The 27,618-nt window shown below is 38.3% G+C and overlaps 2 protein-coding genes and 1 long non-coding RNA gene across 8 annotated transcripts in view; all 3 read left to right on the top strand.

Annotated features, from left to right (window-relative positions):
• On the top strand, nucleotides 1-27,529 carry LOC144089777 (uncharacterized). The gene is made up of 4 exons (XR_013305176.1): nucleotides 1-78; nucleotides 411-525; nucleotides 918-1,080; nucleotides 27,501-27,529. It is a non-coding gene; the product is annotated as an uncharacterized LOC144089777 (long non-coding RNA).
• On the top strand, nucleotides 24,527-25,912 carry dio3a (iodothyronine deiodinase 3a). Its single transcript, XM_077621062.1, has one exon. It carries the CDS (start codon nucleotides 24,762-24,764, stop codon nucleotides 25,530-25,532), a length of 771 nt encoding a protein of 256 aa, XP_077477188.1. The 5' UTR covers nucleotides 24,527-24,761; the 3' UTR covers nucleotides 25,533-25,912.
• Nucleotides 27,526-27,618, top strand: part of begain (brain-enriched guanylate kinase-associated) — a 77,351-nt gene continuing 77,258 nt past the window's right edge. For 5 of the 6 annotated variants that reach the window (XM_077620914.1, XM_077620920.1, XM_077620919.1 and 2 more), the window contains exon 1: nucleotides 27,526-27,618. The gene's annotated coding sequence lies outside the window, so the exon portion shown is untranslated. The other variant, XM_077620915.1, reaches the window with a different exon arrangement.

The raw sequence follows: 27,618 nt of genomic DNA, 5'->3' as shown, positions 1-27,618 counted from the left end.
GGGCAGCTGAGGTGAGGAAAAGAGTAACAGAGTGGGTCGCAATGACAATCCCCAAATCTCCCAGACATCGGCAGCAGGGTAATTTAATCATCACGTTTTAACTCTTGCCTCTCATTTTATCTTGATTTTCTTTATTTAATTTACTTAAGGAGCTTTTCACACGCGACTGTCCGTCTGTTTGTATCAATCTGTCTGCTGATTATGTATGTATATAGCGCATCTTTAAATTGCAAACATTTTCTTGTAACCAAACGAAAGTTTCCGCTAAGTGATTTTGGGCATCATGATTTGTTTGTATTTCAATTAGAAATCAATGTCTATATATATTTTTAAAAAAAGCCTATTTTCACCGAGATGATATAATTGTTTGCATATCTCCCTTCTGCATCACACCTGAAACAAATTATCAGGATCTGCTGGAGATTAGTTTGAGGAGGAAAACATGGAAAATAAACTGGATTGTCCCTTCAAGGATCGGAGTTGGAGACCCCTCTTCTGAAACACATAAATGTAAATAACTAATAGGTATGTCCCCCATTCCGATCAGCTGATCGAAAAGAGTATTTGATCACTTGATTTTCAGAGGACATGAAGTGGCTTGATTTATTGTTATTTGTGTTATTAATTTATGGAAATCCAGTCCATTTTGACTGGGCACCTGCCAGCCTTTGTTCGATTCCTCCTTTCCGGTCAAACTGGATTGGATTTCTATTGCTGTCAATGTGAGTGAAGCATAATCACTAATTTCCAGCTTTGCAATTTAAAATAGATTTGATATCTGTTTTTAACTATTAATGATAGTGAGTGAGTTAAGGGCTGCAAGCAGCATAAAAAATCCTGAGGTTTGTTTATATAAGTGTCTTTCTATGCATTTATTTATGTAAGACAAAATATTTAAACAGTTTTTTTTCTTGCAGAAAAATTGGACATTGTGTTGATAGATCTGTCAACAACATTGCTGTAAATAAAAAGGGATTTGATTTACTTCCAATAACAACAACTAGCTTCCTCTGCTAATGAATCAACACATTATTACTGGAGTGACAGACAATTGATTTCATCAAAAAATATACAGCACTGGTGAGTACATTTGATCTTGAATTTCTATGTTTTTGCGATGTTATCAGATAAAAATCGATTGGGAATTGTTACCAGTGTTAAGATTTGTTTGATGTTTTTGGCTTTTGCAATATTTGTATTCATCTTGTAGTACTTATAGTAAAGTTAAAACACCCCTCATAGTTTCCCCACAATAATGGCAAACAGATCATTAAACAAATGTAGATATAAAAAAAAAACAAATAACCAACTGGAACTGGAAAATCCTATTTTGCTAAGAGTGATTTTATCCATTGAGGAAATTTTTTTGCAAAGTGATTTTATCCATTGAGGAATTTAGCTGGAATATGTGTCAGAACTTGTATAAGCGCATTGAAAATGGATTGATTCTTGGAAGAATTATAAACTTTTTGAAGATTTCCGATCCTGTGTGAATTAGTAATTGGGCTGCAGTGTAACTGCAGTTCACTTCATGTTGTTCTATTTCTCTTAAAGAAAGTCAAAGTTTGGGATAAAAGTGTAGAAATTGTGTACCGTAATATTTGCCTTGCAACAAGCATCTGTAAATGGCAAAAACAAGTGTAAAAATTAGATTTCTTGATCTTCCTTTGTTTTCCTGCATGATTTCTACTGAAGCCAAATGATATGAATGTCACAATTGAGTTAGCATTGTACAAAATGTTCAGCATGGTGTACTAATGATTATACGGTATGCTCGCCTCCCACATACAAGCTGTTTTCTGACCCGGTCGGTCCCTTTTGGGTTCATGTACCCAACCCCCACACCCTATGACTTCTATGCTACCACACATGCTCTGGACTTGACCCCTCATATGTCCCCACCCAGCACATCACTTACAGTTGACAGAGCACAGTGTTGTACAACAGGGGCTCTTTTGCTAGAAACTTAGCGATCCCGAGAAGAAAGTCCCAGTTGGTCGGGTTGTTGTGTTGAAGTTTGAATGATCTGCCTTTTGTCTCCATTCATGGGCTGCAATATTAGGTAGACCTGATCCATTGCCAAATACTTTTACCTTTCAAAGATAAACTTTTGGTTTGTTTATAGTAACCTAAGACCCAAACTCTTGCAAGGCATGCTTTTTTATTTTCTCTTTGATATTTAGGCTAATTGTGACCTGATGAGTGTAAAAACAAAGAATTATCTTTTTACATGATGTAGTTCCTGAAAAAAATGATGTCCACATCACAAGTGGACGCCAGGCCTGTGTAGTTCAAAATGTAACATTGTAGTCTTTGACAACAAAAAATGTGATGTCCACACGTGGACGTTAAACTGACTTTTACAGAAACTGTACAGTTGAGGTTGTTGGCTAAGAAAGTGACTAAACTAACTAGACTTTTATTAATTTGACTGAAAAGCTGATATTTATGTGAGGAAATGGATAAGTTTAGGCAGCGTTTGCTAACCTGTGTGCCGTGGAAAATTACCTGCCAAGAAGTCTTACAAGTCTTATGAGATTAAAATAGAAATGGCAACAATAAGTCCATATTGTAATGTTACTAAAGAGAAGAAAATGGTCAAAGAAATATTTATTGATTAAGAAATAAGTTTGAATATGACATTGAAAATCTCAATGCTCTTTGAGTTTGAGGTATATTTATTTAATAAAGCGACAATATATATTAACATATACATGTGAGATTATAGCCAAAGGCTAATTTGAAGCATTTCTGCCCAAAAAGCATTGCACCGAATTCTCTGCAGCGTGGAATGACTTCGATAAAGCAGAATTGTTTGAAAACTTGCAAGAGTATTTTTCCCCACCCATTTTGCAGCCGCTTATCACACTCCCCCTTTTGGGCTGTCTGCATGTTCTAAATGCTGCAGTGCACCATCTTTGATCAACTTGCAACTCAAGTTGATATTTTTAAAAACTCAAATCTCCACAAATCAATTAATCATAGAATAGTATCCAATTTTCCACTTTATTATTTGATCGCAAAGCTCTCATCCAGATTTATTTCATTATGTTTTTCGATTTCGCCTCGTAAAACTGCTTACATTTCCATTACGTGTGAATCTGATATCGAGTTGGAATCAGGGTACGGAGAAGGACATCCAAAATTTGAAGAATAGTGCTCAAAGTCTTCATTGTGTGCGAAATCCAAGGCCATGTGTACGCTGAGAAAAAAAAAGATGTTGTCGTGTTGCAGAATTCAAATGAAGATCACAGCAGAAAAGCTACGTCTCAGTGCAATGGAGCCATCAGCAGAACAGCAGGGGTATTGGACCGACATTCGCTCTAATTATAAATCAGTCTCTTGCTGCTCAGCCTGCTTAGTGTATCTCTCCCTCTTTCTCTTGCTCGCCCACACCTACCCAGAGCCAAATACTTTGGTTCATTCAAGGTAAATCTGCACTGGGCAAATGATCATCGCCATGGGGGTTTTCTACGAAAAGTTCCTTGGAACGTACTGAGGTTCTGTCGAACGAAAGACACATTATCTAGCTACCATTTAATTACTTCTTTCCTAAAGCTCTCAATGCCACTTAATGGTTACAATTTGGCAATCGTAAATCTTATGCTATCACCGTGCAAGACCGCAAAATCCATCACCGATTTAAAAAATAATAATTGCGCTGTATGTTTTGTGCAGGGAAATAGTAACGGGAAAAAGTCTTCTTCGACAGGGTTTATAGATTGTGGCTGTATAAAAAGAATGACCTTGTAGCAGGACAGTGTATAACTTGCACAGGAATTAAAGATGAAGATACATTGCCAACTATGCATTCAGGATACCACAAAGCTGCTTTTGTTTTGATGCTATTCATTCCAAGGAGACGGACCACACCATGGGTTCTTAATAGGTTTGCTGCTGGTGGACTTTCCACAGGTTCAACATTGTCTGTTTTGTTGAATCCGAAATGTAGCCAAATTTAGTGCAGTTCTTCGGATTTGGACCACTAGATTTGGTCGACAAATGACTTGACTAAACAAGGCAAGAAATTATGAAAGCATTTTTCCTCATTGAATATTCATGCACTTCCAAGCTTTGAGACTGAGTTCTTTAAGTGGGAATTACACAGTCATTCTCCATTATTCACTCCATCGAAATGTACACTAGACCATAGCAACACTATAACAATTCAACTTAATTTCACTTGCTTGTCCAGTCCCTTACGATGGAGCTGCGACTCACCAGACACAATTTCTAAAGAAATGATTGCCTTGCTATAGTCTTAACAGAGTTTTCTTATTATTTAATGGGCCTCTCCAGGTCAATGATGGTGAAGTGGTAAACATGCCAAACTTGAATTCAGACAGCATGGGTTCAAGTCCTTAGTTCAAGTCCTATGTGATGGTGTAAAAGTGAGTGCCAATGTTTGTCTACCTCTTTGTGCTCTGTAATTGATGGTCAAACAGTCCAGTATAGAACTAGTTCTGGGAAAGGCTCCAGTAAGGTTAAGTGGTATAGAAAATGGATGATGGATGGATTCTCTAGCGTGTCACTTATAGTGAAGGTTCAGTCCACACTCACTGACGGTGTGATTGTAAATGTCAATGGCTGAGTTCCTCATGGGTGGAAAGTGTCTCAGATCTTTTGACTATGGATCTATGTGGCCTGTAATTGACTATTTCAGGAAAGAAATAGTTCTAGGATAGTCTCCAGTTACTGACAAATTTGAGCACAATCTACATTTTTTTTTAAATTGATGGCTGGACTCCATGATGCATTTTGAACGGAGGAAACATTGTATTAAGATTCAACAACTAAGGAAAAATGTTGTTTCATTTGAATTATTCATTTTTGTTGCACATTCCGCTAAAGGTTATCTTACCATGTAGTGCCTAATGATGCTGTTTCTCTTTTCGTCTTTTTTTTGCTCTAAATGACAGTAAAATGCTTTCATAAAGCCCTTCATAATCTGGAAGGTTTGAAAGCAGGCTTCGAGCATGAAGTTTCTGGACCATTGAACCTACGACCTGCTGTAATCGTGCAGCCTGTCTTATCCATGCTGTGGATGTATAAATCTAATCAGGATTCTTTTGTACATATATAGAGCTTTACCATTGATTGATTTTCCCATTTCATTTTGTGCCATTGTTGAGGTATTAACTGGGCCCCCACCTCTTGTTCTTAACTGATGTATTAGGACACATTGACCTTTGTGGGAACTGAAAGCAGACCGTAATATCTTTTGGAGAAAAAAAAAGTCTTAGACTGTATTAAGTAAATCTGCGTGGTTATGTATGACAAATGCAATTTTTCACCCTTGGGTGAAGGTTTCTTCAGTTTGTCCCCTAAAACATGTGAGTTATGTACATCTATTAAACGAAAGCTACTTTTTTTTTTCCAGAACACGTATTTCAACACTTTCCACAGACGCTTGGTAGTTGGCAATTTCCAATTTCCCAGTAGTCCAATGTTTTGCTCTTTGCACTCGTGGGTATTGATACCAGTGTTATGGGTTGTTATCCTTTTGCAAACACCTGACTTAGGAATTACATGAAGCTTTTCAGACACTGGGGTTCACTTTTTTTGTAGAATACATACATTGATAGTCTTGAAATTTCATTGTACACTGTATCCCTGCATTGAAGACATCCTTTGCCAGGTAACTTAACCCAGCACTAAAATGTAACTAAGCCTATTTCGCTTATCACACACAGAAGGATTGTCTAACTCTCTTTGACCTTTGTGGTTTTGTCAGAGGGCTATTAACACTTTTAACCTTGTGTGTAAATTAGAAAAAGGCAAGACTGGAATTGACCAAAATGCATGCAGGCAAGCCTCAAAGCTTCTGCTTCAATGTAATAGTGTTTAATTCACACGGCCCTCATATTACGCAGACTGAGTCACTCATGTATAGAAGTTTGTAATTATCTTTTGAAGTTTGTACGTTTTTTCCTTCGTTTTATCGTTGATATTCACGTAAAACTGTGTTATGTGTTCAATGTGGAACACATTTTGGTTTGTGTTAAATCCTCTTGTGCTGCTTTCCACGTTGTTCATGCCACACCTTGAGGTGAAATGAGTCCAGATAGTGTGGGGGCCTAGGACTTGTGGAGGTTTGGCTTAGGAAGGATTTAAACACTACTATTTAACAGCTCTTCACCTCAATGACCCCCTCTGGAACTAACACAAATCCTGTTGTGGTTGAGAATTACATTAAGCCCTTGATTTGAAACCCAGCCCTGGGAAGCTCCTGGACCATAGTGGTTTTGATGGATTTGTGGAAATCCATTAACACAATGAATTAGCCAGGCCATGATTAGCATCCAATTCCAATAGTTCTGGATGCATTTTTGGAAATGTTCTGTTGTTGTTTTTCTGGCATTGGGCTGAAAACGCCAATCGTAAATGTTTTCCAATAATGTGTATTGTTGTGCAGTCTATGAACAGTGGTTTTGTCAATATATTTACGAACCTGTGTAATAAATTTAGATATTTGTTTTTGTTATAAACCTGTCTCAATTGTATGTAGAGAAATTTTAACGGCTTAAATAACCAATAGTCCTGCTTCCTACTATCATGTTGTTTAACAACATTTTAAAATTTCTAGGTGGCAACATCTTAAATGTAACCCCAAATATTTAAAGAACGTTTAAGATGGACAGTTCTACCCAAGCAACACATCAAATGTAGTTAATAAGTAACAGTCTTCCTTGAATGTCTCACTGATTTTGTTTGGTCTGGAAAATAATTCTGCCATATTTAAATACAATCAGATTTCAAGGCAGCATACTAGATCAGCTCCCATTTGATGGCACAGCAGGAGACTGCATGAGAATGGGTTTAATTGCGAGACAAAATAAATAAATAAGACGACACACGAGGAAAGCAAAAGCAGCCTTTTACGTTATCAAGAATACAAATCCGAACCACTCCAGCCAAACTGAAGTGAGTCATCATGCTGTCTAGTGTTCTTCCAGTAAAAGTCACAGGCTTCTAGGAATTTCTTTTTTTCTTGAAGTAGCGGTGTACAGCAAATCACAAAAACATGCCTTTACTCCTATTTTTAACAAAAACACTGACGCTGGGCTGTATTCACCTCACAGTAAAAGTGATTAGTCATCAATTATCCTTTCATGTTTAATTTAGTGTGAGCCATTCTGGAGCACAGCTAAGCACCCTTTGGTACAAAAGAAGGATGTCCACAAAAAGCAAACGTCTCCTTAAACTTTCCTATCAAGTAGGTCAGCTGTTGCTAATGAATTAGCATACTTCTTTATTTCTTCTTCCTCTCATTTGATGTTTTATTTTGTGTGAGGGGCTACCGTGGTTTCTTGCTCACAAAAACAGCTCTTCAGCTGATTAGACTAAGGGCAAGCACTCGGGCTGATATTCAAAGGAGAGGGCAGGGGGAAGAAAGCTGATTTAGGTTAGCAACCCTCCACTTTCCATAAAGACGCTGATACAGTAGGTTAAAGAAAGTTTAAGGAAACCTAAGGGAATAATTAATGCAGTACATATGGGGGTAACTCAGAGGCACTTTTCTCAGTTAAATTGCACGAGCCCTTAAAAAAGCTGTTGTTAGTTACAGTTGTGCGTTAATGGGATAGATGCAAATTCCAAATCGACGTGTAAATGCGTAAATGTTTAGATTGCAAGCTAACAATTAAAAGTGCCCACTCCCATGCAAAGCACGTACAAGCCCCCTACATACGTCCCACTTCTCATTACATGCCTCCCATTATTTTCGGGGCCACCTCTCCCCCGAGCCTGTAGCCTTTTAGCTATTTAAGTGTCAAGACAATTATCACGGAAGAGCTGCCATGTCTCTGATGAACTCCTTCCCTTAGCGATTTTCTACGCCTCTGATGTGTTGTTACTGCATACAGGATCCAACGCCAACCCCAAAATCTTTCCCTTATGGTTCCTACATATCCGTGGTAAACTGTGAGAACATCCCACCACTGATGTGGTTGCGAGATTAGTCTTTGGCAATGAGGAAAATCTGGGCTTCACTCCTTTAGTGTCCTGTGAAGTCATTTTCATGATTTGCTTCATAAAATATGTTGCGAGGCAAGCGCTAAAAACAAGTACAAAGACTGACAAAAATGTTGTGCTTATTTGCCGAGTTATAGCAAAACTCCCATTTTACCTATTGAGTCAAGAGGATTTTTTTTGCTAATGAAATATCTGCCAATGTCAGCATATTCGTATTTCTGGACCGCCTCCACTACTAAATAGAGACTAAGGACCATATAGGACTATTCACTGTAATTGCTTTCTCATTAAACTTGGCGTAACCCCTAAAATACACAGTCCCTTGGGGGTGTATGTTGGTTTTGTCATTGGACTTTGCTAGGCAGAGACGTTTCAATGTTTTAAAATACTCTTGTAAAGCCTCTTAATTCAAACTACTGTTTGTTTACTCCCTTGTGCACTATTGTAGTTCATTAGGTCAGGTGTAAATGCTACCATCTGAATACACTTGGGTAGCTGAAGACTGTTCACTACTAACAGTGTATGACTCAAGGAGACAGAGCAATGTCAAAGTGCAAACAAAAATCCACAGCTTGTGAGCGATTTAATCAGTCTTTGTTTGCTTTAATTGTGTTCACACTTTAATCAATTTTGTTGTAATGGCAGTAAAGTCCCGGTCCACTTGCAAATAACCTCTAGTGGGACTAGGGTTCAAACAACCACAGAAATTCTGAACTTTTAATCCGTTTTAGTTTTAAACTGTGGTACTAATGCAGTTTGTTCGAACAACAGTCACTACTATTGACTTTGATGCCAAACAAACAAATTGAGTCTGCCATTGTGAACAATGCACGGACCGAAGACCACAGTGAAAATGACAATAGAAAGCACAGGTAAATAGTGCAGTTGGTTGTGACTATGTTCACACTTGTCAGGTTTGGTTAAGAGAAGCTATGGTGAGATTTCTCTGTTAGTGCTGGTCATTTGGTTTTGGGTGAACTCCTGATTTGTATCAATCAATCAAAGAGACCACTTCAAGAGATGCTCTCTGTGAACTTTGGTGCAGTGCGGTTCACCTCACTTACTGTAATCGGACCGAACAAACCACATTTATATTGTTAACTCAATAATGCATGCATGCAAATTCGCTTATTGCATCAGTCTCGGATTTGACTTGGTCTGTGTTCCTAACTGACATTGCAGCCTGGCTCAATAGGTTATCTTCTCTAAAAAAAAAAACAGAGCTTGTCTGATGCGGTGCAGTTGTTATTTTTTTTACTTTTTTTATGACTGAAATGAACCCTTCTCCTTTCCTGTCTGCTGCCTTCCAAAATAAGTCTGGCTCATCCTGAGGCAGTGAGTGTGAGTGTGTCCTCATATGAACTTCGGCTAGAGATGAAACGGCGAATGCGCAGCTGCCTCCCCTCTGTATCGTTCTGCTTAGAATTAGCTTTCTTTGCTCCATTGCCACCTCCTCCCAGCCCCCTGCTTGCTCACAGAATGTCAACAAGTTAGCACTGGTGACATCGATGAGTTGGACTCGAAATGTGTGAGTGGAATTCCATTTGGAAACTGCAGCAGAGGTACACAAGTATGCAGATTTGCGTCCCTACAAAAATAGTCATTTGCTGGCTAAAGAAAGCCACCTGTAATAGTTTGGGGGAAAAGGAGGCATTGGCTCAGAGAGTGTAAGGAACAAGGAACCCAAAAATACTGCATTGCGTCACAGCGATAAATCCCATTGACTCTGCAAGGACATGGCTAGATCACAACTTGACACTGCTTCTCCTGCATTCAGTGCAAAACAAAAACGTGGGTGATGACATTGAAAAACAAAATAATGCAAAATAATCACTTCCTCACAGAATAATTGTTTGATTTTTTTTCCCCCACACGAGAACTGAGGTCGTGTCAACGAAATGTTGCACGACCTCATGAATATATTTTGACTCACTGTACCCTTATGGAATTAAGTCTAGAAAAAACATTCAAAACAACAATCCTAAGCAATTGAATACAAAATTAACATTCTATTTGCCAATACACCTGCTGAAAACAAATGCACAAGGGACAAAGGATTGGAACCAAATCCAGGGAAAACAGGGAGCCTTTAAGAGCAACTCCTATATTGATTTAACAAAAACTTTCCTATGACAACTAACATATATGTAGCAAAGAATGGGACTCATCTTGACTGACAACGATCTGACAGCCTGATTACAAACTATAAGCTTTTTTTTAAATAGACGGAAGATAACAAGACATGACAAACCTGGCTGAGCACAAAATGTAGAGAAGTTAAGTGGCGTACAGTCTATGTTTTTATCACCTGTGTTCTGTCTACGCCGTAGACAGACCACCGGTGACATAAATGGGGCAATCACAAGAACGAGGCGTATCAAGGAATCAAACCAAAATCATAACAGACTAAATGGAGACCCTAACAACACCACCATGAACGTCTCATTTGAGTGTAGAATTGCAGTTCTTGTACTTAAAAATGATGCATGACATCACAACTTGGCTTTATAACTAGCATAATACATATTTCGACAACAGTTGCCAAACCAAAACTCTGATGTGTTGTAAGACCTTGGTTGAACTAACGGCCCACAAGCACACCACACACAAAAATGCTACAAATTATAAAAGGAGTTTGTTTGGGTTGTATTAAGTTACACGTCGTGGTATGCTAGACCACCCAAATCTGCTTAGGATGTTTGGCAGACCTTAGTATATTCACACTTAGAGTAGATTTTTCTAATTGCCTTTAAAATTTTGATCCAACTAAACATTTCCAGCTGATTCTTGGGCTTTAAACACAAGTAGATGTCTTCTCCAAGTCTCATAAATAAAAATAAAAATATAAAATCAAATTTCTTTGAGGGAACACAAGGTCGATACATAACACAACAGCAAACTAACAAAATACAAGCCTTAGAAGCCGGTGTGTTTCCAATATGAATTTGTTTTTACTTTAAATTCTGCTCTAAAAATTCCAAATTTGATCAGTTTCATTTTATTATGCCTTTGTTTGACCTTAACATAACCCTTCTTAAAATATTGCCCTTTCGTATGTAAAAAAAAAAGCAGAGAGAAGAAGCTCGGTCATGTTTGGAGCGGTCTTGCTGCTGATAGCAATTTCCACAAATATGTATATATAGATGAGGACTATTCCAACATTGAGAAAGATTTGACTGAAAACCAAACTGAAACTTCCCCTCTCCTCTGACTTTCAATTTGAGTCGGCCCAATTCACTAATTCTAAAGTAAAAATGTTCCCCTCAGCACACAAAACCCGAAAGTGTCTGATAGTTTGTTTGCACTTTTTTAAAAAAATCAACTCCGTTATTTAAAGCCATATTTTAAAAAAATACATTTTCCTCACAGACAGCTCCAATAGCACGCTGGCTGCTTTGTAGGTGGCGCTAACTCCATTAAAAAAAAACTCTCACCTCCTCCACAATGACAGAAATACACGCTAGCAAATAGGGTAGACTTGTGTGCACTCATTATGCAAGCAGACCATCAGGATGCAATGATTTGCACTAAAAGTTTCTAGGTGCTTTGTAGGAGGCTGAGGAGGTTGACAACAACTTTTAGCAGATCGAAACCCAAGCTTTGCAATCATGTTTTTTTCATCGAGAGATTCTCCCAACTGCGTTTTTTTTCATGGATGACAGGTCATTGTGGGTCTGTTTGCTTCCTCTTGAAGGGACTTTACATTGTTATCTTGCCAAAGCACAAGCGAAGGATAGATATGTTGCTGCATTTGTTTGTTTGTTGCTAATATGCCACACTTGCTTGTCACCTTCTCATGGTCACAAATCAGCACAGGCGCAGTTGATAAACACGGTGTATGGAAGTTCAGTTTTCATGCCGATTAAATGTCTTCCTCACAATGATTACAACCTCGGTTTGAGGAGAAAAACGAACACGATAACTCTTAAGATTCCTTCATTTTACATCATTTTTTGAATGGTGTGTATGTCAATCGTGTGTTCGCCATTTCGACACTGCTAACTATATAGATTGTGTGTTGTAGGTGGTTAAATTACAGCATGCAGATTGGAAACTACATGACATAAATTGTGTTGTTCAGGTTATTTGATCAAGCGAGACATTTTGATAATTTAACATAATCGGTAACATTTTGCAAATGGCCTCCCAATAGCTGTTCATCCAGTCGTTGTAGGGTAATTGCACCTTTAGGAAACTGCTCAAAGATTTCAATACAATCTCGAGCAGCATTTTGTATTGCTTCAATAGAAGCTTAAATGATGGCAAGTTGATAAATTTTTGTTTTTGTCTTTCATTTTTTTCATTTTTGTATCTACCGTTGTGTATACACAAGGCACCCTATGGTCATACTGACTCCAAAAGCTTCGAGATTTAACCGTCTTTTTCCAATCTTTTAATTACTAACGACTAGATTTGAGGAAATTTAAGAGACAAATGTTCAGATTTAAAAAAAATTATCAGATAGATCCCAGTGATCAGGAGTGTAGAATATTATCAAGCACTTGACGAGGCTAATTGTCTCGTTCAGAAAATTTTAGAGTCCGTCAAAAAGAGTCAAGGTGGTTTTCAGGTGGATTTATTACATTCTAGGAGAGGCGATCTGTAGAGTTAAGATAATAACACACACTGTGCACTAAAATACAAAAATTCTTAGCTTGATACTACCGTATAATAACAAACACCTTTGTGTAAAAACTAACAGTTTAAAAACATCACACACAACTTTAGAAACATTACAAACATCAACATAAAAAGTTATATTAAAAAACAGTCATGAAAAGAGTCAAGACTGGATAATATAAAAGTAACATCTTCATCCTTTTTTTAGCCGGATTGCTCAGCCCTACTAATAGCTGCGCATGTGCATCATGATGGAATAAAATGCACTAGCATAAGCTGCTGGGCTGGTGAGTTGTTTCCTCTAGTACGCACTTGCAGTACGTGTTAGTTGACCTTTAGCATATGCAAGTGTGAATTTTAGCTCCAAACACAGGCTGTGTGATGACATGCCGCAGAATGCCCGAGAGGATGCAACAGTCAGCGTCAAATTGTCTCTGATACACGAGTCCACTTGTTGTACTAAGTCTGAGGTTAGAGTTTTCTTGTTGAGGCCTTTCTTTTGAGACATTGTGTTAGTCTTATCAGTTTTGTTACCCATTTTGATGTTAGTATTTTTGGCCTCAGTCCTGTTTGCAATATAAATATCAACTATTTTTTTTCCCAGCTATCTGCGCTTTGGTAAAGCATGCACCAAGATATACTTCTTTGTCTTTTTATTGGTCTAAAACCTTCATCTAAAACACTTAACCCATAGCCTATTTAGTAGCTGAGGTTCACTAAACTGTTGCCAAGCCTTTCAAACCATATTGTTCTCATTTGTGTTCATTTTCAAGGAATTCTCCCCAGTTTGTAACATGGCAGGCGCTCTTAATTACGTTTAGATAGCTGCCTCAGGCACACAACTTTGAATTTGACACAAACACTTGAAGTAAATATGGTCCAAAAAGTAACAGAATAAAAGCTTTATATCCATGCATGAGCAATAACCACAGTGGTCTGAAAGAGTTAAAAACAAACAAACCGTTCCAACTTGCTTTTGTTTTGCACTGGTTGGGAGGTTCGGCAATTATTTTAAGGGTGCTTCTATGCCCCTTTTCAGACTACTACATTTTTCGCAGCCACACTTGAGACCACTTTGATTTTAGAAGTTTTCAGCTCAACTGTGAATCTAAATTCTGTTTTGCTTTCTGCAACTAAAGGGCATAAAAACAAGTGAATTCCCTTTATAAACGACTTTGTGACTTTGATGGACGTAACAAAGAGCTCTTGTGATATGCCTCCAAAACAATATGTTTCCGTGTTGTTTTCGGAAGAAATGAGCAGGTTTGTTTTGAAATCGCATACTGGCCCCCCGAAGCAAAGCTTATGATATTGCAGTATAGTCACTACATAGTATGGGGTGATATCGTATGCTTTTCTTGGCATTAGTCCGGGATACAAACTGTATCATGTGTGATGATTGATGCTGCCTGGTAGACTCACATGAAAGGAATTTACCTTGGGGATAATTGACGGAGTCAGAAACTGTCAGGAATGCAGGAGATGAAAATCGCCAGCTGCCTTAAAGTATTCACATGTGAATGCAGAAGACAGCGTTCCAAATTCTGCAAACATTTGTGACCAATGGAGTGCTGAAAAGGTCTGTTGACATAGAATGTATCTATCCTGACATCAAACCAGTGTGTATCAAAGAGACCGTTTCAACAGTTACGATAGTGAAATACACAATGTCTCATTTTCTTTAAAGTCGGCCATGTTTTAGACCATTCAGAATCAATAGAGGGAAAAAGGGTCCTAGAATGTGAAATATTCTGTAGGGGGACAATTGGTTATCAATGCCTGTTTCCAGTCGCATCTGCACGAACCTTCTTCTCTTTATCTGACCAACTCCGAGATTTTTCTTTTTTGCCTCACCCTCCTATCCCTTCTCGCATCCCAAACGCTGGCAGTTGATGTTTGGAGTAGCACTTCAGCGGTACCCCGCAGAGACAACTCCAGGCAGTAAAACACATCCTATTAAACACTGTTGAGTGCACAATGACCTCATGAGGACAGCGGAGCTATTATTCCCTCCTCTTGGAAGATTTAGATTTTGATAAACAAGTAAACCATTTAAACATTGATTTCCACTATTGTAATTTGGGAAAAATAAATAAAAAGAAAATGACATAAATATGTGAGGGAAAACATAAAAAGGACCAATATTTTATTATAATACATTTGCTGGATTGATCATGTGTAATACATCACTGGGACATAGTTAAAAGCAAAATGTTTTGATAAACAAGTAAACCATGTAACCATTGATTTTCACTATTGTAATTTGGGAAAAATAAATAAAAAGAAAATGACATAAATGTGTGAGGGAAAACATAAAAACGACCAATATTTTATTTTAATACATTTGCTGGATTGATAATGTGCAATACATCACTGGGACATGGTTAAAAGCAAAATGTCAATAGCTGTAACTTTTATTTTTGTTTTCCTTTATTATTTAATACTAAAGATTCCCTTAACTAAAAGAACATTACAAAAATAAAATGGTAAAAAGTATAAACAAAACGAATTGTAAAAATGTTTACCTCAAATAGAAATTTTGTGATTAAATTAAGCTTATTTTTTTACATTATTAATTGAATTAAAAATATTACTGCTACTACTGCATGATATTTGTAAAGACCCATGACCTAATGATGAAAGTACAGATAATCACTTTCAAAACTATGGCGTACACTCTGACAACATAACGCGATAGATCAATGAAAAATATTGCTTTGACAGAAGTAGACACATTTTAGAGATTTAAAAGGCAGAAGAGAAAAGGAGTGTGCGTGCGTGCGAGTATACACTAAACACGTCTGTGTGTGCACAAGCTCTCACCCCGTCTTGCCACCATCTGTCCCGAGGACTGGCATCAATGAGTGTACAGACGGGCACACACTAATAAGCTCAAACAGGCCTCAGTGGGAGAAGCCACATGAGGACACCCTCCGACAGGCGCACCATCACCATGACTTGAGTAGTTCAAATAAGGCCAGTGACTTCTTCAGATACTAACTTGTGTGAGCATTTGCTAGTAACCCTAGGAGATCAGAGAACAGCACTGAGAAACAAGAATTAAGGGAGTAGTATCTTTGTAAGTGATCGTCATGATATCACTGCTATACTCTGCATAGAAGTCCAATGGTGCTGTATTGAGTTATTCTGCAACAATTTGTATGATACTTAAAGCCACATTTCTTAAATTTGAGCCAGCAATGAAAGATGGCAAAAATGAGAGCAAAATTCTATTGAAAGAATTTAACACATGAACGTACCTTACCTGGCATAAACCTGTTTTCATTTGTGCAAATCTGAGTGCAGCAAATTGATTAAATAAATTATTTCTTGTCCCTAGGTAGGATATTCACTTTTTATGTTTTATTTATTTGTCTGTCGTTTACTTGTGGGACGAAAATAAGATATTCCTTCAAATGGAACTAAAAAGTTAGAGGAAGCGCGATTGATTAGAATTGGCACTTGTATTTTTGGAAGTTAGATTTTCTTTGTTTTTGTTATTGGCATAGCTTTTAAAAAAATCAGTGTCTAAGAATTTCCGACAGTGCCGAGTTTGTGACTAGCCAGATGAAACAGATTATCATGTTAGGCCATCCCTCATTGACATCGGAGTTGCGGTGATACAAACAACCCACAGACAGATAGATGAGAGTTGATTCAAGATGAGCGTAAATTCAAGTGTTTTTTTTCTTTTATTTATTCATTTTTAGATAGTGTTGTAAAAGGATTTTTTTTTACTTTTTATTTTTTTTTTATCAATGAGAGACTTGAAAGGGAACGTAGACACAACTGAAGCTAGTTAAAACTCTGTTTCGTCGTATAGTCATTGAGATATTTCATCAGTTGTGGTTTCTGGAACAATGCCCCGTCAAACAGTAAAGCAGGCGGATTAAAAAAAAAAAACCTTTTCCCAGATCTACTTTGTCCTCGCTTGAACCTAAGAGTCACTGCCAAGAACTCCAGCAAAGTTTATAGGAGGTAAAATTAAGAAGGTTAGAGAATACGCCTTGTGGTGTTCACAGCCGAGGCAACAAAAGAGTAATTCCTCAAAGCAAATTTAGTCACAGCAGGTGGGAACAATTTTTTCTGCTATTTTTTTTTGTTGAAAAAAGGCAAAGAAAGTAACAGATGATGCAATTAAAGGGGGTGATGAAAATAGGAGGAAAACTCACTTTAGGGGATAGAACAACAACAACAACAATACGCTCAAATGCTCATCTAGAAAATAAACAAAAACAACTGTGATAGTCTGAGGGAGGGTGAGCATTCCGGTCAGATGTTTGAGTCATTACAGTTGTCTTTCCCGATCTCGTGTCCAATGATCGCTGCTAGCCCTCCCAGTCGAAAGGATTGGGCGTCTGGCGTAGTGAATGGCAAAGAGCGATAGCAAGCCACGATGGAACTCGGACCGTCTGTTTTCTGACTCAGACGCTCTACATCTTTCCCGCATGTTGCCCTTCCACCCGGCAGTCAAATATGACATGGATTTACTGTAACCAAAGATTAGAATTTAACCAGTCTACCAGGTGCTGGCTCAACCCGGAGTGCTTTTTGTTAAATAAGCAGAGTGATTGGCCTTGAGCCTATAATGACTAATGCGTGTGTCCAGATGTGAAGATGCTGAACAGAGTTCTCCTCAAAGTCCTGGATGCATAGCATCATTGTATAGCGAACATTATGTTCTCATGGTCAATTTCATCAGATTGTAAACATGTGAAACAAAGCTGAGGTATATGGGATACTAGGTTTAGTTAATGTGAGGATTAAGGATAGTGGTCTCCCCGATCCAATCATGTGATTGGAAATCCAGCCCGATCCGATCATTTTCAGATCAGAATTAGCTAGAAAATAATAGTAATAATAATAATTTAAAAAAAAGAATTTAGTAGTGTTTCATTTGAACTCATTGGCTGCGAGTGTGAATGACAGATGTCCAATCCAGTTCGCCTGGGAGCGCTAGCAGCAATTGTTTGATACTAAAGTACAGTGGTACCTCGACATACAAGCACCCCTACATACGAGCATTTCGAGATACGAGTACAATTTCGAGCAAATAATTATCTCTAGATACGAGAAAAATTTTGAGATGCGAGAAAGCCAGGTGGCCAAGACATGAGAGGCTGTTTATCATTGTAGCGCACTGTCTTTTTTGCCGCATCTCTTTCGTGTATAACAGATAAGTACGAGCACTGGGCGTAGCGTTGCATTTTTTTCAGTGTTTTTTTCCGTCACTCAGCGCGAATGCCGGAGTGATCGCTAATACGAGCAGTATAGTATATTACTTCTCGTTGGCTGCTCATAAGAACATCAGGGGCACTGGCTCCGCAACTCCTCGTGTAATATTTCTGGTCGCAACTCCCTCTTTGTAATGTCTCTGCGAGCACTGGGCGGAGCGTTGCATTTTTTTCAGTGTTTTTCCCCCCCTTAGCCTGTTAGCTACTGTTGTCGGAGCGATCGCTAATTCAAGACTACTTCTCGTTGGCAAGTGGTCGTGCGTTATCCTATTGTGAGGAAATTTGTGTGCATCATTTTCGGAATATTTTAAAGGGAATACAACAGCAAACAGCCCATCGATACTAAAAGTCAGGTTGGAGGCGGGGCAAACGGAGCCAACCCGGGCCGGTAGAATGGTATAACAAAATTAGAATTAAGTTTAGTGTAAGGTTAGATTAAAATTATCTTTGAGTGTCTGCATCGTAATCCAAGTTCATTTAAATTTGTTTATGTTATATTACGATTCAATGGTGCAAAAAGGCCCCCCCCCCCCGCCTCCCTCTATGTCCCTCGCTCTACCCTCCGCGAAATTCGTCTGATTTTAGTTCTATTAAACACATTTTAGTAATATTAAACCACTAGTTGTTACTTTGTTAATAGATGGCAATTAGAAGAAATTAAAAAAAAAATCAAATCCAATATTTGTTGTTTTTTCAGAGGGTTGGAACGAATTAATTTGTTTTTAGTTCATTTCAATGGGAAACGTTCGTTCGAGTTACGAGAATATTGACATACGAGCTCCGTCTCGGAACGAATTAAGCTCGTATCTTGAGGTACCACTGTATTGATCAGGACTCAAAATCGGGTGATTCAGACTCGCGTGCAAAAAATGTGATCAACACATCCCCATTAATGAGCCACAGGGGAGATAGAGAAGGATTCTTAGATCAAATGTGTTGTCTTAAATTGTGAGGAAATGCACTCAAGATAATCTTGTAAAAATTTGATTTCCATCAGAGGATTATTGCCACATAGTCATATTTTTAAATTGCAATTTGATGGGTTTTTTTTTTCTGAAAAATATGCCTCACATATTTTGGAGCCTGAATGAAGGAAGCATCATATCTGTAATCTTATCATGCCTTTTGTTGGTATGCCCGGCAAAATCTAATTTCAGCCAAAATTAAAGGATTAACTCCGCGTGCATGTTTAATTTTTTTTCTTCCTGCAGTCAGTGAAATAGAGAATATCTGTAAATTATAGTGAAGGAAGGAAACATATTTTGATTTACAAGCTCATATGTCCTCCAAAATCATGTGGATGACTTTTGCTTCTGTTGTGTTTTACACAGTCCCTTGTTTTTTGTTATTTACAACATTACTAGCTCTCAGCAACTTTTTGGAAACAAAAGATTTAGTATTTGATTGATTTCTTCTGGCTTCTGTTGAGTATTCAATTACATCTGTTTCTGCTATTGGAGAATAAGCAATGTCAAAAGATTTTGATTATAATCAAAATGTCATGCATTTCATTTGTGGCTGGATTTCTTCTACCGCTTTTTGTATGCCTGGTGGTTATTCTTTGAAAATTTACATCGGTGATTGGCGCCAGCCATATGACAATTATTACACTGCTTCGCATTGTAAATAAAGTTTAACATAGTGTTCGTTATCCAATTTGGAAAAATTTGTCCTAGAAATATGGCTTTATCATAGATCAGGAATGAGAACAGGTGTCTTTTTTTCTTGGGCCTTGTTTATGTATTGATTGAAAGTCACTCATGACTTAATCCCGTGACCTCAAGCAAAAGGAGACATTAAAGTTTTGAGGCTTTCTGCGGGAAATTGTAGCCAATCGGAGACTGCGCTCTGCACTAGCCCTTGTCGTCCTTGGCAGTGGGTGCCTTTTACCAGATGGTGAGGAGGTGAAGATAGACTCATGTACTCTCATTGTTACAGGAAGGTGCCCCATGATGCACGTCTGTTGTGGGGGGGTTCACCATCTTGAACTTTTTTCAAATTTGCAAAACACAGCGGGACTTCTGTTGTGTTTTGGTGATTATTTCCAAGAAGGAGTGTAGTACATGACTGGAAACTTTCCTAGAAAAACACATGTCCATTGTCCTCAACTTGCAGAAAAGAAAAAGCAAAAGACATCAATACATCAAATGTCAAAATAATCTTTTATATGCTGCTAATGATTTATCTTTGTATTTATAGTAAGAAGTATGTTTAATGGGGATCGCAATGTATTTTAATGAGTCTCTTTTGTGCTGCTAGGAGTCAAAACACAACTTTTTCTTTTAAAAATTGTTTTCATGAATGGACGAAATAACAGAAATTGTTACCATTCATCTTGTGGGCGTGTTGGACAAAATGGCAACCCTTTAATATTCAGATGGAGGCCACCAAGTTAAGCTTGTGAAAGTGAAAATTTAAGAGAATGTTGTTTAGAGGTTTATTATCCATCATTATTTAGGAAGAAAACTATTTAAAAACGAGCAACAACAATCTACACCTCATTGAAGTCCAACTGTTCTGACACCATAAATCACCCTTTTTGTAATTTTTGTCATTTCCGAAACATTTGGTCAGTTTTCTGATTTGTCGATATGCCCTTTCACGCATATGTCACGGTATCTTTCACAATTCCTCCAGTATTATTTATCTTTACGGGAAGTTTCATTCGTTTTAATTAAAAAAATTAAAAGATAAAAAACACACCGCTGTATTTGTAATCACAGCGTGCAAATTTTCAATAAATCATGACCATATAATAACGAGTAAAGACAACCTACTTTAAATAGAATTAAGAATTAAGAGTCAGCAGATGACTTCATCTTGGTTGGGTTAGTGAAACATCTATCAAACAATATAAGTGATCTGAATGCAACAGTAATCTTTTGTTGACACCTCAGTTGTGAAAGTATGAAACTTTTGCGTCTTTAAAAAAAGACTTGTCTATTATTTAAAAAAAACAAACGGACACTAGAACTGGAACATTAATTTCCCGGAGAATTACATAAATCTCCCCCCGCCCCTCCATGTAGTCTTTATTTTTAATCACCTATTAACCATCTGGCTTTAACATGTGTTCAATCACTCATCATTTAACTTCAAGTGCTATCAAACTCCCTATGATAGTACCATCTGTACATTTAAGAGTTTGACAATTTATCATTTGGCGTGATAGATGGCCATGAACAGAGAATCATCAATGACGACCCATATTGGTCATCATCAGTCAGTGTCTGTTATGGGTTTCCCGTTTCTTGCTTGTGTTCCCACTTGCCATCGTCTTTAGTTGAAGAGTCCAATTGTGTAATAATAGTTTATTCTCCAGACATCATACATATCGATAGATTCAACGCTGTCAGGAGTGCTACACTTTTGTGCGAATGATCGGCAGACAGACTTGAACGGCTCAGTGGCTTGTTTCTTTTAAGACATTTTTTCTCATTCCCAAACAACAGACTGCAGATTTTATTAGAGTATGTTCTATTTTTATTGTTTGTGTTGTCACCCTGTTGCCACTGGTTGTAAACACTTCCCGATCAGTAATTTAATCAGTGAACTCGTGTCTCAAAATAAAACGGCCGTATTGTTATGCAATAATAGTGTTGTTTTGTGGTAATGAATTGCTGCTGGTGGCTCTTTCCTCTTGTTATTTAAAGGGCTGGATTTCCAATAAAGGGATTCAATAACAAAAATAGCAGATATTGCTGAACTTTTTTAGTCCCATCTTGTTACAATATTTTTTAAGTCACTTATTTGGTGTTTTTTGAACTTCTTGTTCCTGAACAGTGATTAGAAAAGGAAAGGAATTCATGCGAATGAACTTATCATCTCATCTAATAATTTTTGGGGTTAAAGTTTTAGTTTTTTTCTGGCCTTGTGTTTCTACATATTCTTTTACTTTCTTGGGCTTCCTGTTTCTTAGCGGCAAAAGGGAGCGGGAATAATTTAAAGGTGAAATAATATTCATTCAGGAAACTTTGCATTTCATTGGCTGATAATGTTGTGTTTTTATTGGTGTAATTTCCTGTTTGTGAGATTTTCAGACCTTCTGTTCCCTGCCCTCCTAGCCCTTAGTTTGTCATTCAAACATTGTTGCATCTGCTATAAAAATTCAAGATTCCAAGCTACTCAAGATTGTTGTCCTCTTCCAGTAAGGTTTTATGATAATTAATTGATTATTTTGGTTTTAAGAATCCCTTTGTACTTGGTTCTTATTAGTATCATCTGGCCTCTTCTCTATCAGCCAATCAGTTTGCATACCGGATTATTAGTTATGTCTTTAAACTGACTTTGAAAAATGGGATGCCTGTTGGTTGCAAAACAACAACAAAACATCTTACATTTTTTACAAAAGTAGTTCTGTTATGTCCCTTTAATTGTGGTGACAAATTCTATTTTGAAAACATAGTGTGGTTTGCAAATAGATTTCTTCTTTATCGTCTTTCTTTAGGTCATATACAAATATAAAATGACTCTTGAGCGTGCCTTAAAATTCTTTAGACATGCAATGCGCCATCAGACTTTTTTGCGAAGGAAATGTCCACATTTCCCTGTGTGTGTGCACGAGTTTGTGTGGACTATTTCTTTGAAATGCTAATGTTCCTTTAGTTGACATTCACAAGAAACACACGCTGAGGGAGGATATGAAAGAATTTAGAATTCAAAATGGTGTATAACTGTGAGGGGGTGAGGGGGATAAATGAATTAAATAAACGCGCCTTACTCGACATTTGTTTCAAATGTTAATGCCAATGTTCGAGCCGTCAATGATCAGTTGACACGCCAGTGTTGGCAAAGGGCAGCGGAGAGACCAACTCTTTTGAAGTTTCTTTTAATCGTTCAAACTCGATGCAGGTTGTGGATTTTTACTTGTTCTTTGGCTTTTGTGCACTACATAATCCAAAAAGAAGCAGTTATGTTAAAGCAAAATGGACCGAATTGTACTGGTAAATGGTTAAGATCACTTTACATTTTTTTCATGAAAGTCAAAATGTAAAAAATCCAAGTGTAACGTGTGTTTACATTTCACCTTCCCCATTAATGTTAATATGAGGCCATGAATCCATCTGTTTTCTATACTTCTTATCCTGTTCAGAATCACTGGTGAACTGGAGCCAATGTATTAAACCCTGGAGACAGTAGACTACACCTCACATAGACACAACCACACGCACCGTCAGCTCACATAGAGACAGACAACCATTCACAATGTTTTGAGGGGGAACCAAACCCATTCTGCTTGCATGGAAGTCAGGTGAATAAACAACGGAATTCTCAGTAACCAGTCAAAAACAATCAAACTTCAAATATTACCCTTGCAGTTAGAGAATATTTTGAGGTGCTTGTGATTACACACTGGTTCCTGTATGGCTGACCATAGGAATGTGTGTGTGTGTGTGTGTGTATGTATATATTTGTGTGTATATATATTCCCGTCAAAGTAACACATTTGTACTACTCCCTATTAAAACCATGAATATGGAGGTGAAAATTGTGAATCAGGGGGCGGCTTATACGCGAGAAATTGTAAAATACAGCAATTTTAAGGGTGAGGCTTATACGGTAGGCACTTTATATGCCAGTAAATACGGTATACACAATATACTTTTTTTTACCTCAATGGCTGTGATTAACAGTGATAATAACTTGTAACTCAATTTATTTAAAAAAAATCACAGCATTATTTGTATTTCATTACTTCCAGTTTCTTTTTGCATTTTGTTTTTCACTTGTGAATTTTTTTTTCCGGGTACTTCAGCTCCTTCCACATTTGAAAATATTGCAATCAAGACTCAAAATTGTCCATTGGTGGAAATCTGGGGTCTCAACATAGGGCCCCAGTGGGTGCATGATTTCATTCCAATTTAACAATATGACATCGTTTCACAATTCAGGTATCTTACAAGTTGTTTTCAGTCTGGTGCTGTTTGTTTTAGCAAATACCTTACTGGTTAAACTGTGGTGGGATGAGCGTTTGGGGGGAACTGGACCCATAGCGACCCCTTAAGACCATTTTTGAGACCTCTGGTGGAACTGGCTGCTTGAAAAAATATTTTAAATTGCATTTGGTTATTGTGGAAGTTTTGTCTTTACTATTATTATTATTAATATCTTTAATAATATTCATTCAAGAGGAAGCAATTTCAACATGAAAACATTGCTGTAGTGATTATTTATGGATTTGCTTATTTTGGTGGTCAATCACAAGGGGGGAGCCCTGGTGATTCTGTTTGGATGAATACTAGTATCAGCAAGAAAACCATTTTTTTAAATGATCGATTTGCACGAGCGCCTCATTGTTCAGGGATTGTGGATTTGAATTCAAGATTCTAATCCAGCCTTTCAGTCTGTGTGGAGTTTGCAATTTAAAAAAATGCATTTAACTCATGTATTACTATTTTGCAATAGAGGACTGAATACCAAAAAAAGTGACTATGAAGGTCTACTTTTTATTGTTTTGGTTGACTTCATCTGTTTGAGGGGAATGTTAGTACCACTATTTAGGCTTGTTTGACAAATTGAAATTGGGATTTGCCAGAATGAAGTCTGTACAATACCAGTCATTTATAACTTCAATACAGGTACAGAAGATTGTCTGTTGAGTGCCAGTGATGCGCAACTCATGAATCCCAGCGCTCTTGCACCTTTAAAGTGGTTGTCACACACGATGCACGAGTCGAGCATTTTCATTGATTTTTTTTTCTTCCACTCGGACGTTTCTCGTCATTTGACTGCTCTCTAGCCGCGGAGTTAACAGAAGGTAATCCCCGCCATGTGAGGCCTCGGCCCCGCTGTGCAGGAGGCGTGGTGTGCATCCTCCAGACCTGTGGCTGCTATAAAAAGAGGGGAAGTTGCAAGTCACCCAACTTCAAGCAGACGCACATTTTTTTTTCCGGGGGTTCGGCGCGGGGCAGCAGGTGGGGGTTGGTTGCAAGGATGAACACAATGAAGGCAGTGAAGAACGCGCTGGTGTGCCTGGTGCTGCTGCCGCGCTTCCTGCTGGCCGCACTCATGTTCTGGCTCCTCGACTTTCTCTGCATCCGGAGGAGATTTCTCCTCCGGATGAAGGAGCGGGAGGAGAGCGACGTCTTGGACCCTCCTCTGTGCGTGTCCGACTCCAACCGCTTTTTCACGATGGACTCTCTGAAGGCGGTGTGGCACGGCCACAAGCTGGACCTCCTGAAGGCGGCGCGCCTCGGCCGCGGGGCGCCCAACACCGAGGTGGTGCGGCTGGACGACGAGCGGCGCGGGCGCATTCTGGACTTCGCCCGGGAGAGGAGACCCCTCATCCTCAACTTCGGCAGCTGCACCTGACCCCCGTTCATGGCGCGCCTCAAGGCGTTCCAAGGGCTGGTGCGGGACCACGCCGACATCGCCGACTCGGTGCTGGTGTACATCGAGGAGGCGCACCCGTCGGACGGCTGGGTCAGCACCGACTCGCCCTATCAGATCCCCCAGCACCGGCGCCTGGAAGACCGCCTCCACGCGGCGCAATTCATGCGCTCCGAGGCGCCCGGCTGCCCGGTGGTGGTGGACGGCATGGAGAACTCCTGCAACGCCGCCTACGGAGCCTACTTCGATAGACTCTACATCCTCCAGGACGGCAAGATCGTCTACCAGGGGGGAAGGGGACCCGAAGGGTACCGGATCTCGGAGCTCAGAGACTGGCTGCAGCGCTACCGGGAGCGACTGGTCATTCACGTGTAGACCGGCAAAAGACGCATGTACAAGAGATGATACTGCTGCTGCTAGAAAACAACTTAAATGCTGCATAATTTGGAATGTTACGACTCGTAAATCCTACTCGTAGTTTGTTTATGTACGTGCCTCCCTCCATGGCATTTTTTTTGGAACTTGCAAAAAAGGGAAGGTTTGTTTGTCTTTGTTAAACTTGCGGTGCGGACAAGTGCGCGTCAAGACGCTCCTTGGGATCGGTGTGAAGTTCGGTTCTGAAACGGCACACGTCCGGAGAACCGGTACTGAGATCTGAGATACTGAGGAGCAACGATTGTTGCTTCCTTGTCCGTATCATGTTTATTTTTTTTATTATTATTACGTGGACTTGCGAGCGTGCGCGCGCGTGTCTGGTTTTCTGTGTATATTTTTTCATTCAATAAAATGCCATCTACCTCTAAAAAGTTTCTCATGTTTTCTTTCCATTATTGTCTGCTCGTTTTCTATATCGGGCTGCTGTTTCCTATCTCCACCTTGTCACGGACTCTTAGAAAAAGTTTTTTTCCCCTCTGGGGGACTCGCAGTAAAACGACAAAAACTAAACAACCACAAGGACGAATCCTCAACAGGCCTTGGCATTCCCTTACAAAGGTAATTTATGCCACATTTATGCACTTTTTGGAGGCACAGACAATGTAGTTTTTCCCTGCCTTGTGGTATACCATACATATCACTTACGTGGGGGTTCATTGCACAATATATCTGCTATCTTGAAATACCTTTTACAAACAGGATCTCAACCAGTATTTTTGAAATGTTAAGGATCTACTTGACTGTTTAGGACGATAGACTATTGACATGAAAGCTTCTCAAATGACTTATTAATTAGGAAATGAATCCATATGGAAGCATATAGTAATTTGACCTCATTTATGAGGTGAAGTGACTGCTGGTGCTATCGAGTCAATACCTATTTTCTCAAACAACAACATATTCAAAAGAACATTCACTTTTATGATACAGATTGGGGATGTTTCAAACTGTTTATGGGTCACGGTTTAACTAGAATATATTTACAATGTGTAGATCAAGGGTGTCAGACTCGGGTTGGTTCGCGGGCAGCTTTAACGTCAACTTGATTTCACTTGGGCCGGACCATTTTAGATATAATATTTAGAATTTTTTTTATAAATGGATTAAAAGAACTGGATTAAAAGCCCTGAATATTCCGTTTTTTTATAGATCTAAAACAATGTTTATTTTAGCTTTTTTTTAAATATATTTTTAGATGTTACAAAATGATTTTTGAACTAAAAACACGGAAGGGGGAAAATCAGGAAATTTAATATACATCTATACTCTTCATTTTAATCTGATCCTAAAACAGAAAGTCACCACTCATGATTGACTTTCCCGGGCCACATAAAATGATGCGGCGGGCCAGATTTGGCCCCCGGGCCGCCACTTTGACACATGTGGTGTAGATAAATGGGATATATATATATATATATATATATATATATATATATATATATATATATATATATATATATATATATATATATATATATATATATATATATATATATATAATGTATATGTGTGAATATATATGTATGTATATATATCCCCATTTATCATTTACCATATTTTGACCCATATTCTCAAATGTCTTTACCTCATGCATTCAAAAGAAATAATAATACATAAATAATATACATGAAACAATCTCAAGAATCATACTACATGTATGTTCAATAAATACATCAAATCAATTATCAAAACAATCACTATCAATAATATTGATTTAAAAATAACTCCGATAGCTTTTGATTGACAGCGGCACACAAGACAACTGTCATCATATCTTGACCCTCTGTAAATAAGCCTTTCACAACAGAGAAGCCGTAAAGTTCTTTACCACTGCAAACCATAATAAAAACAACACATGAATGAATCCCTCAGAACTAAGCATTTGTTTGTTTGCTCTTCATTGTGTAGGTGAACTTCATGAAGATTCTGGCGAGAGTTAAAAAGCCCCGCTCAGCACCGCCACCACCTTCTAAGCTTTTCTAACACGTACAACTCAGTGAGGATGATCACACAAGATCCTATTATT

Source organism: Stigmatopora argus, chromosome 15 (assembly GCF_051989625.1).
Source record: "Stigmatopora argus isolate UIUO_Sarg chromosome 15, RoL_Sarg_1.0, whole genome shotgun sequence".
In the NCBI taxonomy this organism is placed as follows: Eukaryota; Metazoa; Chordata; class Actinopteri; order Syngnathiformes; family Syngnathidae; genus Stigmatopora; species Stigmatopora argus.
Note: the sequence above shows the minus strand (reverse complement) of the source record. Positions and strands in the feature narration are given on the sequence as shown.